Raw genomic sequence first — 17101 nt, forward strand, 5'->3', positions numbered from 1 at the left:
GTCAGATGACACAGAATTATTCTTTCAGACACACGCACCAGGATTAACTATTCCCAGTGGTTCATCTGTCATGGTAACTTATATCTTCAAGAAGAACAGTGACGTAGCCTCGTGTACATTTACCGTGAATTGTACAAAAGGTTAGTGCTTTGTGGTCGGTGTGAGTTGCGTAATTTTTAAATGATTTGCATTATCAAGAGCCTTGTCATAATCAATCTAAACAAACCAATCTCAACATTTGATTTGCCTTCCATAAATAATGTTGATTATCGGATCATTTGTTAAACCGTTACTATGATAGTAAATTTTTGTCATTAAAGATACCACAGAGTAGTGATTATCTCCACTATTTCTAGTATTTTTTTCATCGCATTTCAAACGATACCTTGTATAGAACATAAAATATTTCTTTTTAGATGAAACACATGACGAGTAATCCGTGTCATATTTAAAAAGTAAAAAGAAGTTGGGCGAATTTAATTCCTGCATTCTGAAATTTTGGACAGCCAATCAAAAAACATGTAGGATAGAGAGTTCTGGCTCTAACCAATAAAAGTTACGGAACACTAAATCGCTGAAATAATTTCTGTACGCTGACTTTTTTTAGGACTGGTCAATCGTGTTGAACTTCTTCTTCTTCTTCTTCTTCCTTATAAGTGCCTCCCTCATATGTATGAGTATTGTCGCACTGCGTACAGATGCACCTTAATATAGAATTTCGCTGAGACACAATATTATCCAATCAAAATAGTGTATTGGTGCCTAGTACGCTCTCGTGGAAAAATTGAGTTAGCTTGAAATTCCCCTGGACAAGGAACTTACTGCTTATTTGTCTCGTTGTAACCCGTACGAAACTCGGGGAGCTGATCCTGGTTGAGAAGGTTATTTGTGGAATGTCTAGGGTGTGCGCTCTTGAAGTCCCTGAATTGTTGTTTAATGGTTTATGGAATGATGTTGGGCCATAGCGGTCAGCGACAACCTGTAAAGTGTGCTGAGGCTTGTGGATCAACGTCTAGGCGTTGTGCCTGTGCGTAGCGCACTATAAATCACTGCGCTTTTCTTTTCTTTTTATTGCTGACTTTAACCGATTGTTTCTTTATACGCCGCTCTCGTGACAATATTTTACCGGAGTGAACAATCAAATTGGCCAGGACTCAATATTGTAATTCATGTATGAGGCTGTCTGATAGGCATAGCTATATCTCTTGGAGACTGCATAATGCTCTATCTAGAACATAGGACTTGTCTTACGAAGCCGTAGAGTTCAAGTCCGAGAACAGTAGGTGCATTTGTTTATCTCGAAATGGCCTGTTCCAGTTTAAATCCATGCACCCCTATGGAAGACATGACCTTATTCTTCAACTGTTCTTCAACACAGGGTGTGTATAAAATGGGGCATCGGTCATTGGGGTAAACACATTTGAATTTCACAATTTCTTATTTATTCATTTGTTTGTTTGCAGTTGAGCTATCTACACATACCCAGCAGAATGTGGAATTCCCTTTCTATTGCCGGAATAGTTATTGCAGCAGTTATCGGTATATGTCTGCTTATTGCTCTGCTGTTCGTGTGCTTCAGAAGGTATGCCTGTTTCTATGCTATCACTTATATATCACACTGATGACAGAAACATTAATGTGGTAATGATCTTAATTCCCTATCGACATGCATGTGCGAATGCTAAGTAAATGATTAATAATGCGTCATAGATAGTAAAGATCTTTAATATGGGGGCATCCGCATGATCTGAAGCGCGAAATACTGCGGGGCAGTAACTTGTCAATGAAAATCATTTTACATACTAAATGGATTGGCCAATTAGAACACAGGACAGTGTATCCACATCTACCGATTATTTTGGCTCATGGCTTCTTACCGTGAAATCGTGACAATATTTTACCGGAGTGAACAATCAAATTGGCCAGGACTCAATATTGTAATTCATGTATGAGGCTGTCTGATAGGCATAGCTATATCTCTTCTGTTTTTACATCATAAGCCGCCCATATTGCAGTTAAAATTACAATTGTCTGACTTTGCCGTATTTGACGTAATGCAATTTTGAATATATCGATTTCAATTTACTGTTGTCATGATTCAAAATCCCTGATTGTCCATTTAAGTTCAGATCGTAGTAAATATGCACATCGATCTAATTTTCTATGATTCGTGTCATTATTTTCTAGCAAATACAGGAACGGACAGTTGGAATTTCCAAACCTACTTTCCTCTACAGTCACCGAAAACCGATTTGCTATGGATGATAAAGGAACGATGTCACTTCCAGAAAATGACAGCGATTTATAAGCAGTGGTGCTATAAGACGCCGGGCCTTATCAATGACGCACATTGGATCTCATGACCTTAATGAGACAACCCATTCTAGGAAAAATGTCATATATGTAGTCAACTGACAACTTGTCACTTTCGTTTATATTAGGGGTTGTGCAATAATTATGAGCCCTGATGGGAGGCTAAAATGGGAGGGGGGATTTTCGGCGAGCCAAAAGAGGGGGGCAAGCAATTTTGGAAAGCCGATAGGGGAAAAGTGATTTTTTTTGCCACATGGGGGCATTCATGGGGCGCTTTAAAACAAAAACGCTCCTAGGAAAACAGTACGGAAACGCTTAAATATGGAAATGTTCCTGCTCGCTGTGCTCGCAACAGGTACCTAGATCATTTTAGGTTTGCAAATTGGGAGCGCAAAAATTTGGCATGTGCAAAAGGGGGCCAAAGATTTCTTGGCAGGCCGAGAAGGGGAAAGAGATTTTGGCGGGCCGAGAGGTGGGCAAGCGATTTTTGGCGAGCCGTTTGGAAATTGGGGGGGGCTCATAATTATTGCATAGTTTCTTAGCCAGTATTATCATTATATATTATATGTAAGTAGGGTAATATATTATTCAGAATGTAATTAAAATTTCGTATGAGCTTTAAATTAATTAATTTCTAATAAAAAAAGACTGTGCTGGTTTGTATTTTTCATGTCTGATTGAATTTATTTCTATAGACCGCACTGGTAAAAGAAGCTGGTCTGTATTGTATAATAATAATATATACATGGTTCTTTTAAGGCTTCAAAATCTTCCGGGGAACTCTGAGCGAGCAAAGAACACGAAAATGACAAACAAACAAAAGAGCAATTAATTTTGTGAATCTGGAAAAGCTTGACGAAAGAGATGTGTTTTAAGAAAGTGTGGGGATGTTACGAAGGTTGTTTGGAAGACTTGTAAACAGTTGGAGCATCAAAATGAAATGAGCTTTCACCGGCTGATTTGAGGTTAACGTGAGGAGTTATGAGTAATTTGTCAGAGGGTGACCGAAGGGAGCGGGAAGGTGGATAAGTATAAAGCACAGATAACGGGTATGGTGGTAAGGTGACATCGAATTGACGAAAAGCCAGAACAGCAAGTTTAAATTGGATGCGCAATTTGACGGGCATCCATTGAAGCTCAATGAGGATTGGTGTAATATGCTCATGCTTTCTTTTCTTGACAATGTGCATTCATTTCTGTATCTTCAACACATTTTGAAGGTGTTAGGTTTGTCTGAACATATTTTAGGAAGATCGGACACACACGCTTGTGCTAGTAGGGGTGTGAGAGGGTGTGTGTTGGATGGGTGTGCTGGTGGTGGGGTGTGTTGGGGTGTGTTTGCTTTACTAGTCTTACGTACCTGATATAATGAAAGTTAGTGGTCTACATGTGGCTGTGTAGGGTGGAGTGTTTTTCGGTGCATGTGCGGGGGGTGGGTGTGTGTGTGTTTCATAATTGCAGTCATTTAACAAGATAAAACAGAAATATTATCAAAATATATATAAATAATGAAAGTATTTTGAATACAATCTACATTTTGACAAACATCTTAGCCATGTCATTAGTATAGGAAATGTATATGTTTATATTTTTTACCCTTGTAAATATTTTGTGTAATGTTTTCTCTACTATAATAGTTTATTGATTTGTGTTTGTTCTTTGAAATAAAGTTGTCCTTAAAGGGTCGAAAGAAAGAAATGTAATAAAATAAGACAGCAGTGACAAATTATTTACGTTACGTTTATCAGTTGACCGTTTACAAGGTTAATGCACTTTGCATATTCAAGCACGGGTGTAACCACTACTTCAAACCAACACTTTTCTTATTAACCTTATCAAAAGTTCTTTCTTTCAAATGATCTGGAATTGTTTGTATAGTTGTAACAATCGTAATAAAGAATAGTTTGCAGAACAGTAAGACAGATTATTGTCCATTGAGCACCGTTAACTTTGACAGTTTCACTGTCTTACCTGCACCTAGTTTTAACTTAAAAGCTTAAAAGCGTGAATGTGTGAAAACATTGTCCCAGAATATTGTCTAGTATAAAGAAGACATAATGATGTCTTCCCATTTTTTCATTGATGTGCTGATGCTGAAATAAATATCAGTTGTCCGCTTGGGTGATTCTTCTTCACTAAACTGTCCTTTGTCTTGTCTTCGGGTAAAGGAAGTTTAATTAAGTTGTCTAATAATAGAAATGGTACTTAAAGGGACATTTAGTGATCCACAGCGTTATCCTCCCTTCACCGACCCACTTTTCTCAATAAATTTCAGATTTCTATACCCCAGGAAACCTCTGGCTGCATAATGTTTGCGTTAAAAAAATTGTTGCAGATTCATTCGCTTGGCAAAACTATCATACAATTTGTATTTACGTTCGAAATTACTACACAGTCGTCTATGGAGCAGTCAATACACATAAGCATGCCTAACCCAAACGCAAAATCGGAACCAACTGAAATTTTGAGGATAAGCTTTTTTCGTGGATATCTACTGAAAAATATCAGAAAAAGAGGATACTAGAATCACAAAATACTCCTTTAATTGCTAGCACACAAACACACTGACATGAAACCTTGTACTTGAGTAGTAGAGCGCAAAAGAAGAACAATTCAATAGCATGACCTTTTCATTTGCTTGGGTGCACAGCAAACAAAGCTTAATTTGCATTAATATAAGTCTAACAACGACACGGTCGAAATTTGGCGGGAAATAATCATTAGTTGCCTTAAGGGGGTACTACACCCCTGGTCAATTTTGCATTTTTCTCAAAAATTATAGCGCATTAGTGATATTATAGGGGCAAGGACTACAACTACTGCACTGAAAATTCAGCAACTCAAGGCAAGTAGTTATTGATTTATTGATCAAATATTGGTTTCCCTCATTTTTTACTGTAACTCCACAACTGTTGTCTGTGCTGAAATAAAAATTTCCAGTGCAGTAGTTGTAGTCCTTGCCCCGATAATATAAATATATTACTTGTCACCAATGCGCTATAATTTTTGAGAAAAATGCAAAAATAAGCACAAAATTGGGCAGGGGTGTAGTACCCTCTTAATTTGGCGGGAAATAATCCCGCCACAATGATAAAGTAACCTTTTCAACAAAACAGTGATGCCTCTGGTAAGACGACTTACCATTCCAATTAAGTACTCGTTTCTCAATGACAAGATCATTGATTGCGGGAAGGATTTCAAGTCCATGTTCCGCACTATAAATCAATTTCTTCAGAAGAAAAAAAACCGTAAAAGGTACCGGGCCATGACTTTGCAACATATTTAACAACCGAAATACATAAATAAGGGACAATTTCAATTGTGACAATGATGAAACCTCTTTTAGCTGTGTTGTCATCAATCTCTTGCTCCTGTGAAACATTTGCTATGATCAATGAAGATGGTAATTTCCAAAGCACCCAGTCCGACCTGCATTCTCGATCATCTGCCCGCGTGGATGGTGAAGTCCTCATTCATGGCCGAAATTGTCAACTGATCGCTCAGTACTGGTATCGTTTCAAATGCCCTTAAGGTTAGCAACTATTTAAAAGTTGCGATTTGGTAGATTATTACATTGATCATTAATATTCATTGCGAGTGCGAGTGTGTAGAAGAGTGCGAGTGTGTAGAAGAATTCAAATATTACATATATACTTTTGTAGGTCCTGTGGTTCTTGAATTATGTTGTATAGAGGGCTGAAACAACAACACTTTTGTAAAACGTACATTACTCATTAACACATGACAATAAAGCAAACAAGTTTTCAAAGTATATGATTTGTAGAATGAACTTTTGCAAAACATCAAAGTGTTATTTTTCAATATACTAAGTACTCATTTAGATCATGAAAATCGATAAATACATCGTGTACCCATACATTGACATGTTGCTGTATTACACCTGTCACACGTAATAATACATGATACAATGTATTACGGTTGTCAATGTAGAAATATTAGAGCGTTCATTTCCAAAAGAGGCCAAATACAATGGCTGTTTTGTGTAAAAAATATAATATCCGTTAATTTTAAGCACAGCCATGTGAAATATACTGAAAATTAATGGTAACGGTAATTAAACCCTATTAAACTTGTTATATCAACATTCTAATTTTTACATAAAGTGGTCATTGGAAACAAACTATATATTGTTACCTGACAAAACTATATATCACAAAGTTCATGTCATTCTGTTTGTGCTGGTGTATTGAGTGAAATCACTTTGGTGCGAAATCACATGGGTACAATATTGTGACGTAATTTCTATTTTCGTATATATTAAACCATTAAACCAAGGGAAAGTTTTGACAAGCTCAATAATATCCGGAATAATTTAAGGAACATATTTCATGGAAATATATTTACAGGTCTACATACTCAAAATCGTTTTATGCACATACTCTGCTAGCAGTAGAAAAGGCAGAACTGGTGCATAATTACCGGGGCAGGCAGCAAAGGTAAGATTATTTGTGGTTGATTATCTGGTCCGTACACAGAACTTGCAATTGCCGAATTCTGCACCTATAGACGTATACCTATTGAGCACAGCAGCAGTTCCTACATGTATGGGTCGTCCTAACTAGACTCCATTTGGGGGTAGCGATAATGAAGCATTATGGTAAAAGTAAGTTATGACATGTGACACATTATTCTGAAAATGGGGTTGCCTTCCGACATGATTAAAATGTCATATCACCCTATACCATGTATACCGCAAAGCACTATGAAGCTATAATACGGGGCTGCAAATAGCTTCTGAGGCCAGATGAATCCTCAATAAATATTTTATCTTAAAAACCAAAATGTTAAAACCATGTCTACCCTCTCTGAGGTGTATTAGATCCATGTCAAATTTGACCAGTGCCTAATTTTTGTCCCGGAGTGACAATTTGACCAAGGTCAAAATACACTCAGTATCACGGTGCTTCTCCTATCCCACGTTTGTAAAAATTGCCTGAAGCATGGATTACGTGTGTGAGGAAGATACTGGTCAGAGGTAAAATGAATCTCTTGTACATAGTTTTTTCAAATAGCTGCTTGATTTAATAATCAGGAAAGTGCGTCCTGTGTGGAGGGATGTAAAGGAGACCTCCCAGCATCTGGTAGTATGTAACAAGACATATCATTGGTCCTACTGCTTTGACATTGACAGACAACACAATTATGGTTATGGGCAGTTCGTTGGATCTTGAGATCTGATCCGAATTAATGCAGTACTTATCCCAAGACAACAAACATTTTTACCATTTAAACTTTTTTGTTTTCAGTGCTCATGTTGAGTGACCTCCCTGGTCCACACGGCCTTATCTTCAGTAGATAATTTGTCTACCAAGCATAATGATATTTGTGATTGTTTAAATTGATAAAAAAAATCTTAGTACATGTAAGAAATATGTAGGTTAAATGACTATTTCAAGGGGCAAAATTTCACGAAAATTCGCAGACTTAGGCTACTGATTATGAGATGGACGAATGTGTGGTGACTTATATACCCAGTTGTTTCCGTAATTAGACTGGACTAAATCATCATTTTATACTTGATATTGAACGTGCTTTCTAATTCTTTTTGACGTCAACAATTCGGCTTAGAATGTGCGTTAACCGTGTTAACCATTATCACTAACAAATAAACAAGGGCCTTATGTGATTCTGACATACTATAATTATAGTCTTTGGTGTTTTTCACCGTCTGGATGCTCACATTAATCTATTTGTAAATAATTGTTGTCTTTAGGTACATGTAACTACGTGTTGTAAGTATCAGCATGATGGCAGGCTCGTTTGGAGCTGTAACCGTGTTGATATTGTCGTTATTATACATCGTGGAAATTGACTCCCAAGGTAGGCATAGTAGCTTGTATAATTCATGACATGATTTGCGACAGGGATCCAGAAGATAATTGTCGTGACAGTTCCGATGAGACAAATAATAATGTAAGATGGGTTTTACATAAAGTGTGACGTTGTAATATCAAATATGAAAACCGCGATATCATTTTAATACAATTTGAATATCCAAAATAATATACTTGTTGTCAGCCTTTTGATCTATTTCAACATTTTTGATTAATTAGGTCCAACCGCAACAGTGACCGGTAGTGGACCAGCGGTTACCACAAAACCGTCCACTACGACAGGGCAAAGTAGTGTTGTCATGTTTTGCGGTCAAGTTCTTACTATATTGCGCATAAAAAGTATTTTGAATCAGTAGGTCTTGACCACCCATAGTGGGTAGGAGAACATGAAAACTAATATGAGATACTGTATTAGGATCACATATTAAGTATCATGTGAGAGTATACTCTTGTACTCCAGAAGACAGGATCACATATTAAATGTGCGACACTATGGAATATAAAAAGCAGGATATGGGTATGTTAAAAATTGAAATGAGGTATGGGGCTGGCTGGGGGGTGGCTACAGGGCGTTATCTCAAGGACAATATTGTTCAAGGTTGCGCCGCAGGCTTACAAAGAAACAATATTGTTCAAGGTTGCGCCGCAGGCTTACAAAGAAACAATAGCAATCAAGCTTAAACTTTAAATTAGCACCCGATAGAGGGCAGGGCCTGAAGAATGAGGGAAATTATGGGGTAAATATTTAACGGAATAAACTGCATAATCATATTATTTAGATTTATTCCGTTAAAAATCTTATTTTAACTTATCAAATTACTAGTTTTTATATTCCATAGTGTCGCACATTTAATATGTGATCCTGTCTTCTGGAGTACAAGAGTATACTCTCACATGATACTTAATATATGATCCTAATACAGTATCTCATATTAGTTTTCATGTTCTCCTACCCACTATGGGTGTCTTGACGATATAGAAACAACAAAAAAACATTATGCGGACGCTACTTTTGGGTTAAGACGATATTTTGGGTTTCGGCACCAGACTATTCCGGGAGTTACTAACACCTAATACCTTGCTCCTACTGTCTGTCCAATTAACTTAGATACCCAGTTTTTGTTACTTATTTGAAAAAATATCCACTTTCAAAGAAAGTCATGAAAGAAAAGTGTTAACCTTTGCTGAGACCTAACGGGATTTTTGTGTTTCCAAAGCATTGAGTGAGAGTTTACCTGAAATTCTATTGAATTTTCTCAACACTTTAAAAATAATCCGGTAGAAGTTGGGTACCATTATTTTGGAAGGTCTTATTATACGGATTTGTAGGTATGGTGATTTTGGATAGTGAATGGATGAATAGTAAATTAATTATACTCCTCACCAAAAACATTTGTTCAATATAATAATTCAGTTAATAAAATGCAGACAGTGTTTGTTATTGGCATATTTATTCTTAGTGTATTAACTCAGCCAATTACAACAATTCGGCGCTGTATTTGAATCTTCTTGTGGCTTAGCCCAATTCTGTAATAAGTACAAACTGTATGCCCTATGAATGCTATGATGTTATTGGTGAGGAGTATAATCCACAATACACTCCAGACGCATAGTAACTTGCCATATCATTTGTTATAATGCACCAACTGTGACACCTTTTGAGTTATTGGGAATGAGTAAAAGCATCTATTATTATATTGAATCGATGATAAGGAACAAAGAAAAATGGGTGGTATCACTGACCAATATGCATGATTACTATGTTCAAACACCCCTTATTGTAAATAGATTATCCCATCAAGTTTCAAGTCATTAGGAATATTCGCCTGGACCCAGATATCTTGCTGTAAATCGGTCACAATTCAGAATTGAATAAAAGTAGACATCGCTTTACTAAAAATTTCTGTTAGGTCTGACAGTGTTTAGCAACTTTTCTTTCATGACTTTTTGCCAAAGTGAAAACTTTTAAGTGAAAACGTTTTGTATTTAAAAATACAAAACGTTTTCGACATCATTCGCAAAAGGTTATAAAAGGTTGTCAGAAAACGTTTAAATGTCGGGTTATATAAAGGGTATATTAAGAGTATAAAACGTTTTCATAACCTTTTTTTGGATAATCTACTGTTCAGCAAACAAAAATGTTTTACAGAAAACGTTTAAATGTCGGGTTATATAAAGGGTATAAAAACGTTTTAATAACATTCCAAAAACATTCTTGAAAACTTGATACAAAACATTCTAAACAGAATGTTATTTTGGGGTTGAAAAAATATTTTGCGAAAAATGTTTGCCCAAAATATTTTCAATAACGTTTTAAAAACGTTTCATGACCTTTATATAACCCGACATTTAAATGTTATTAAAAGGTTTTGAAAAAAAAACATTTTAAAAACATTTCTGTGTTTGCTGGGTTCAAATATTTTAACATAATGTTATTTAAGTATTGACACAATATTTGGCAAAAATGTTTGCAATTTTTTGAAAACATTTAAATAATTATATTGTTGTAGTGTGTTTTCATACAAAACGTTTTAAAACGTTATCATGACCTTTATATAACCCGACATTTTAATGTTATTAAAACGTTTTTGCCGAAACCAAAAGCCATATAACTAATTTAAAATGTTTTTAAAACGTTTTTGTGTTTGCTGTATGTATTTGATCTATATTTGCATACTTTTTTGATAGTTAATGTAACCCGGCCAGAATCCGCTTCAGTTGAATCCAATACAGAAGATAGGGTTACCCAGCCGAAATCTACCGCTACAGCCAGTACAAATACAGGAAACAGGGTAACTCAGCTGCCTGCTACAGCCAGTACAATTACAGAAAACAGTGTAACTCAGCTGACCGCTCCAGCCAGTACAAATACAGGAAACAGGGTAACTCAGCTGCCTGCTACAGCCAGTACAATTACAGAAAACAGTGTAACTCAGCTGACCGCTCCAGCCAGTACAAATACAGGAAACAGGGTAACTCAGCTGCCCGCTACAGCCAGTACAATTACAGAAAACAGTGTAACTCAGCTGACCGCTACAGCCAGTACAAATACAGGAAACAGGGTAACTCAGCTGTCCGCTACAGCCAGTACAATTACAGGAAACAGGGTAACTCAGCTGACCGCTACAGCCAGTACAAATACAGGAAACAAGGTAACTCAGCTGCCCGCTACAGCCAGTACAATTACAGAAAACAGGGTAACTCAGCTGTCCGCTACAGCCAGTACAATTACAGGAAACAGGGTAACTCAGCTGACCGCTACAGCCAGTACAAATACAGGAAACAGGGTAACTCAGCTGAAATCTACCACTACCATGACTACAGCCAGTCCAGTGGAATCCGATACAGAAGACAGGGTAACCCAGCTGAAAGCTACGACTACAGCCAGTCCAGTTGAATCAACTACAGAAGAAGAGGTAACACAGCTTGAATCCACCGCTCCTAAAGCAACAACACGAGAAACAGTGACTGAAGGCTTTACCTCATCTGCATCAACGACGCAAGGTACATTCAGCCACTAGTACATGCTGTTTTGAAAATGTGACCCTGTGCATGAGATTTTTTACCTTCTTTTCTTTATAACGCCTGAAGTAAAACGAAGTTTGTTTCTGTAGGTGGCCTGAAAATTAAAATGCGATATTTTATTTTTTATTCATTTTTAGAGCGATGATTTATAGTTACAAATATGCCTCAAATCACAAATATTTAATGTCATCAGTGCAGAATAGTTAAGATATGAAAATGTCAAGTTTTAGGAAAATTTTACAGGGGCCTATTGAATTTCATAGGATTTACTGACTTTCTATAGCTTGTAAAGCAAAATATACGATTAAAAATCTGTTTCAAATTGTTTCATTCATTTTTGCTTGAAATTTTCATTTTCAACTACAGGAGCAGCGGTAACACAGCCTCAATCCCCCACTCCTATCCTCCCTGCAACGACACGAGAAGTGACTCAAGGCTTGACCACATCTACATTAACAACGCAAGGTACATAATGGTAGATTCAGACTTTGTAGTCTACACTAACCCAGGGACCGTGTATTAACTGGTATTTGGATGCAAGTCAAACATTTTGTTTAGAAAATGTTAATATTTAGGTATTCTTCAAACATAATATAAAAACAACATTTGAGCAAAAACATTGGTATTCATATGTTTCTAAAACTTGAAAAGTGACGTGGATGCTGCTTTGATAAAAGATGATGACATTAGGTGCTAAAGCAATCTAGATTTTAGATGACTAAAACTAATAATAATTATTATGACACAGTTATGATATTTTAAAAACACAAATTGTGCACAAAAGAAGTCTAAAAAGTTCTTAGAATTGACGGTTGACGGCAACGTTCCACAAAATGTTAGTTTTCACTATCAGACATGTAGCCTTTTAATTTTGCGCAGAACAAAATGACGTTAATCAAAGAATTTCATTCCAGCGTCACAAAGTGTCATCGCCCCGATATCTTCATGTCAGAAATCGCCAGGGTAGGTTGAATCCACCGCCACGCATGGCCATTTTGTTCCGACCTGTTTAATCTGACTAAGGTACTGACAATTGCCCGGTGAATGACCTCGCTGTGTGTGAGTCGAGCATGGTACGCCATAGGTCGTATGCTTTTAGACTACCCACGATTGGCCTATACACTGCGCTATATAATTCGGCACATATAAAATCAGAATTATTGTCAGTTTTTGAGTTCAAGACGCAAGCTTCTTTCTCAAGACGCAAGCTAACGACTATCATATCTGCTCAACACATATATTCAAGTGTAAGGAACCACATCTGGTTTCTTTAGACGAAATCATTTACGGGAGATATATTCATCATTTTCCATCCCGTTATCCAAAGATTTTCGTTTGAATATCAAAATCGTGCATAGCACATTCACGTGTATCGATTCCGGGTATTGATTTTAGTATCTACGGTGTACCAAGTAATTATTAGCCAGGCGATGTCGGTGTGCGTCATTATCGTCACTGCGTGTATCCATGGTATCAGTCCGGCGGTCGTTACTGAGGTCGATTAAAAACGTTACAATAAAAAAACCCTTGCCTCTGTATGTGATGGAGTGTGCCAGTAACCCGCACCCATCGTGCCATGTTTGTTCCACATCAAAATATAATATTTTCTTAATTATGCGGCATAAGTTACTATTTTATTGTAGATATTGATGAGTGTTTCAGTAACCCCTGCCTGAATGGTGGAATATGTAATAATGGCGTTAATGAATACACCTGTCGCTGTCTACCGGGATATCTAGGAATCAATTGTGAAATCGGTAAGTTTTAATTGCAGTCATATGCTTCATTTTGGCACGCTTTCAAAAATCATTGTCCATGCATGGCTAAAGGTTCACGTAAAGAGGGTCTTATTTCATGATCAGGCATTACATGTACGTATCGTGAATAGGGTATCTAAAACAAAGACATTTTAGAAAAAGGGTGCACCCTGCACAATAAATCACAGCGTGTATAGGAGCATCAATGGGCACAATTAAGCATGGGCATGAATATGCAAGAAGGGTAATAATAATGACGATGCATGTCCCTTTTATTTTCAGGGACAGACGCATGCGCTTGTAACCCATGTCAGCACGGCGGGATATGTTTAGTGTTTGGTGGATCATTTTATCATTGCATATGCAATAATGGATACCAGGGCTTTACTTGTGAAATTGCACCAGGTAGGGTATTGCCGTACAATATAGAACAGTACAATGAGATTATACTGTAAATTTCTTTATTAACTAAACTCCTCAAAAAAACTTTCCAAAACGGCTTTATATCAGAAATATTTGAAATCCATTTCCATATTATTTCATATCAATACAAACATTGTTTTTTCTTGTCAAAAATGACACCAAATTTGTGACCATAATTTATTCCATGGTTGAGGTTCTATCTTTGAAAGACAAGGAGGTCTCAAACAAAATGTGCCAAATCTGCCATTGTCTGCACCATTTGCATCAGTAAACATGAGTAAGGAATACTATACCACACTGTTTCATTAAAAACGGTTTTTCGTTGTTTTTCTTGGGCGGCCACTTCTGGGTCTGTCTTTGACATCTCCGGTCTGACGAAACTGGGCTTTTAGCTTGAAGATCATACTGCGGGAAACTCCAAAAGTTGCCGCAACTTTATTCTGAGGTATGCCAGCCTCAAGCTGAGCAATAGCTCGAGCCTTATCCAGATCTGATAATCGAACCATGGTTGATTAGAACTTTCTTGCAAATGACCACTATGAAGAAGTGACCAGCAAGAGAGATTGACTTGTGTTGATCCATTTGAATCCACCAGTAGAACTGTTAATTCCATCCTAGCACTTTTCATTCAAAATGATATACTGCAAACAATATTTCATTAATTCTTTTATTCTTTTATTCATGCATTAACCCAATCATTCGTTCATTCAAAGCTATGAGATGAGCGCAGGCAATGGTCAGTTTGGCACATTGTCTTTGAAGCCTCTCTGTCTTTGAAGTTACTCAGCCGTAGAATAAGTTATCGTCACAAATGAGGTGTCATTGTTGACAGGAAAGAGTAATGTTTTCACTGATATGAAAAAATATGGAGATAGATTTAAAAAAATTCTGATATACAGCCGTTTTTGAAAGTTTCCAAAACTTTTTTGAGGAGTTTATATAAAATGTTATTAACTAGTAGTAGATCACCCGTCTTTCGCAGTTCGTAACTTTTTATGCATTTCTGAAGTTAGATTCTTTCGTGTTGTAAACTGTCATCATTCTTTTGTCTACACGTAACACGGGTGATAGAATGCAGTTTAAAATACCCTCCAAGGCCGCGTCATTTCACATTTTAGGTGAGATGGAGCCGATGGGGACCTAGCTATGGCTGCCATTGAGGTGTAGGAATGCGTGAAATTGGATTCGTCTATATGAATATTAATGTTCAACATATATATAACGATTCGTGATACCCAATCGCGTTACAATTAATCTGCTGTAGAAGGCAGCGTATTGATTTTAAAATTTATATTCGCCATTTTTTTTTAATTTAGTGAAAATGAAGGTACCCGAAAGATTACTGTTTCGTTTTTATGGTAATCTAATCTTTTGATTTTTGAAATTAACTTTGAAGTCTTATGCGGAATTTTTGTGTAAAGTGGAAAAATCCATAGCCTCTTCACATCACAAGAGTCCCTCGCCAAAACGGGACTTTTTCATCACAAGCCAATTGGAGCCCAGACCGCATGTAGTGTTGTCTCGGTCCCAGCCGGTTTGTGTTCCTCCGTCACTAAACAAACCGTCTGACGACAACCCCGAAATGACAATCGGTGATTGGTTAATGAATTTCCAAATAAAACTGTTTTCAATTGGCTGTACGACGTGACTTGTGTAAGTGACACTAAACATCATAGACCCTCCACTATTTGTAGATACCAAACGAAAAATGTATGCTAGCTTTAGCAGCCACTGAGGCGCCGATCGTCTCATATCGCCTTTCATGTACGCGACTTGGAGCGCGTACTCACGTACATTGTGTGGATTTATGTGACCGCATAGCTGTCAATCAACCGCTGCATGCGCTGAAGCCCAGCGTTGATTGACAAAATTTAACGCCAGTATTTAGGGAGTTGATGTTCAGCCAATCAGAAAAGACGTACTATGAGGTTGTCGCCAGACGGTTTGTATAGTGACGAAGGAGCACAAATCGGCTGGGACCGAGACTACATGTGGTGATGGTTTGTTAGGAACGACGAGTGTTAGAACCGATATCACATCTCGTTTTAGGCACAAATCACCTTTCCACCTATTCATATTTATGACTCGTTTATCCAACATGTAAAGGGCTTTCCTATTTCGTTTGCCGAGAGGAGTAATTTGAGACAACTTTCGATTGAATCGGAACATTTAAAAAAATTGATCCTGTGCATGAGCTTTTTGACATTGGACCTGCATGACTTTATAATTCCTGAACTAAGGCTAATAATTTCCCTATGTGGCCTGAAAACCAAAATGCGAAATGCGGGATACATACATAACGTCGGGCGCATCACATACTGGTCTATCTTGAATTTTTGACTTTTTTGAGAAAATTGGTATATAGTTCTTTTTTACGGAGCTCTTCCAATACAACAAATTACAGACCTCAATTTTTCCTAGATAATTAGTTATAAAATGTTAAATTTAAACTATCTATGATTTTTTCAAAATTCGTATTTTCACATACTGATCTATCTCGAAAAAAACACGCATTTCTAGAAAATCGCAATTGAAAATCTTCGTATTAAGTTTACCTTTCTATAATTTAATTAGACTATGAATTTTCATGAAAGTGGTTTTAAATTAAAGCATATACTTAACAGATTTATTTAAGTGGAATCTTTAATTATATTTACGTATGTAATATTGCTTAAAACTATACTTAAGTTGTAGTTCTATATGTGAAATCGTTAATTTCCCGATATCGTATTGAAAGTGCATCACATACTCGTCTATCTCGAGATAGACCAGTATGTGATGCGTCTAAAGTCACGTCATTGTTCTCGAAATCGAGATAGCCCCCCAAGATAGACCAGTATGAAATGCACTTTAAATACGATATCGGGAAATTAACTATTTTCACATACAGAACTACAACTTTAGTGTAGTTTTAAGCAATATTGCATACGTAAATATAATTCAAGATTCCACTTAAATAAATCTGTTAAGTATATGCTTTAATTTAAAACCACTTTCATTAAAATTCCACTTTCATTAAAATTCATAGTCTAATTAAATTATAGAAAGGTTAACTTAATACGAAGATTTTCAATTGCGATTTCCTCGAAATGTGTGTTTTTCGAGATAGACCAGTATGTGATGCGTCCGACGATAAGCATCAAATCACAAATATTAAATGTCACATCAGTGCAGGTAAGATATGACAATTATAAGTTTAAAAAATTATATAATGATTTCCCCGGGGTG

At 36.7% G+C, this 17101-nt stretch overlaps 1 protein-coding gene and 1 long non-coding RNA gene across 2 annotated transcripts in view; both read left to right on the plus strand.

The window, feature by feature from the left end:
* Positions 1-6: 6 nt before the first annotated feature.
* On the plus strand, positions 7-2539 carry LOC140162843 (uncharacterized). The gene is made up of 3 exons (XR_011860359.1): positions 7-140; positions 1464-1582; positions 2188-2539. It is a non-coding gene; the product is annotated as an uncharacterized lncRNA (long non-coding RNA).
* Positions 2540-8051: 5512 nt separating this feature from the next.
* Positions 8052-17101, plus strand: part of LOC140162836 (uncharacterized) — a 52147-nt gene continuing 43097 nt past the window's right edge. Inside the window, exons 1-6 of the mRNA XM_072186147.1 lie at positions 8052-8154; positions 8388-8456; positions 10857-11672; positions 12060-12158; positions 13337-13450; positions 13733-13855. Of these exons, the coding sequence (XP_072042248.1) occupies positions 8079-8154; positions 8388-8456; positions 10857-11672; positions 12060-12158; positions 13337-13450; positions 13733-13855 (1297 nt within the window). The 5' untranslated portion in view covers positions 8052-8078. The remainder of the gene's footprint in view (positions 8155-8387; positions 8457-10856; positions 11673-12059; positions 12159-13336; positions 13451-13732; positions 13856-17101) is intronic.

This window comes from Amphiura filiformis, chromosome 10 (assembly GCF_039555335.1).
Source record: "Amphiura filiformis chromosome 10, Afil_fr2py, whole genome shotgun sequence".
Classification (NCBI taxonomy): domain Eukaryota; kingdom Metazoa; phylum Echinodermata; class Ophiuroidea; order Amphilepidida; family Amphiuridae; genus Amphiura; species Amphiura filiformis.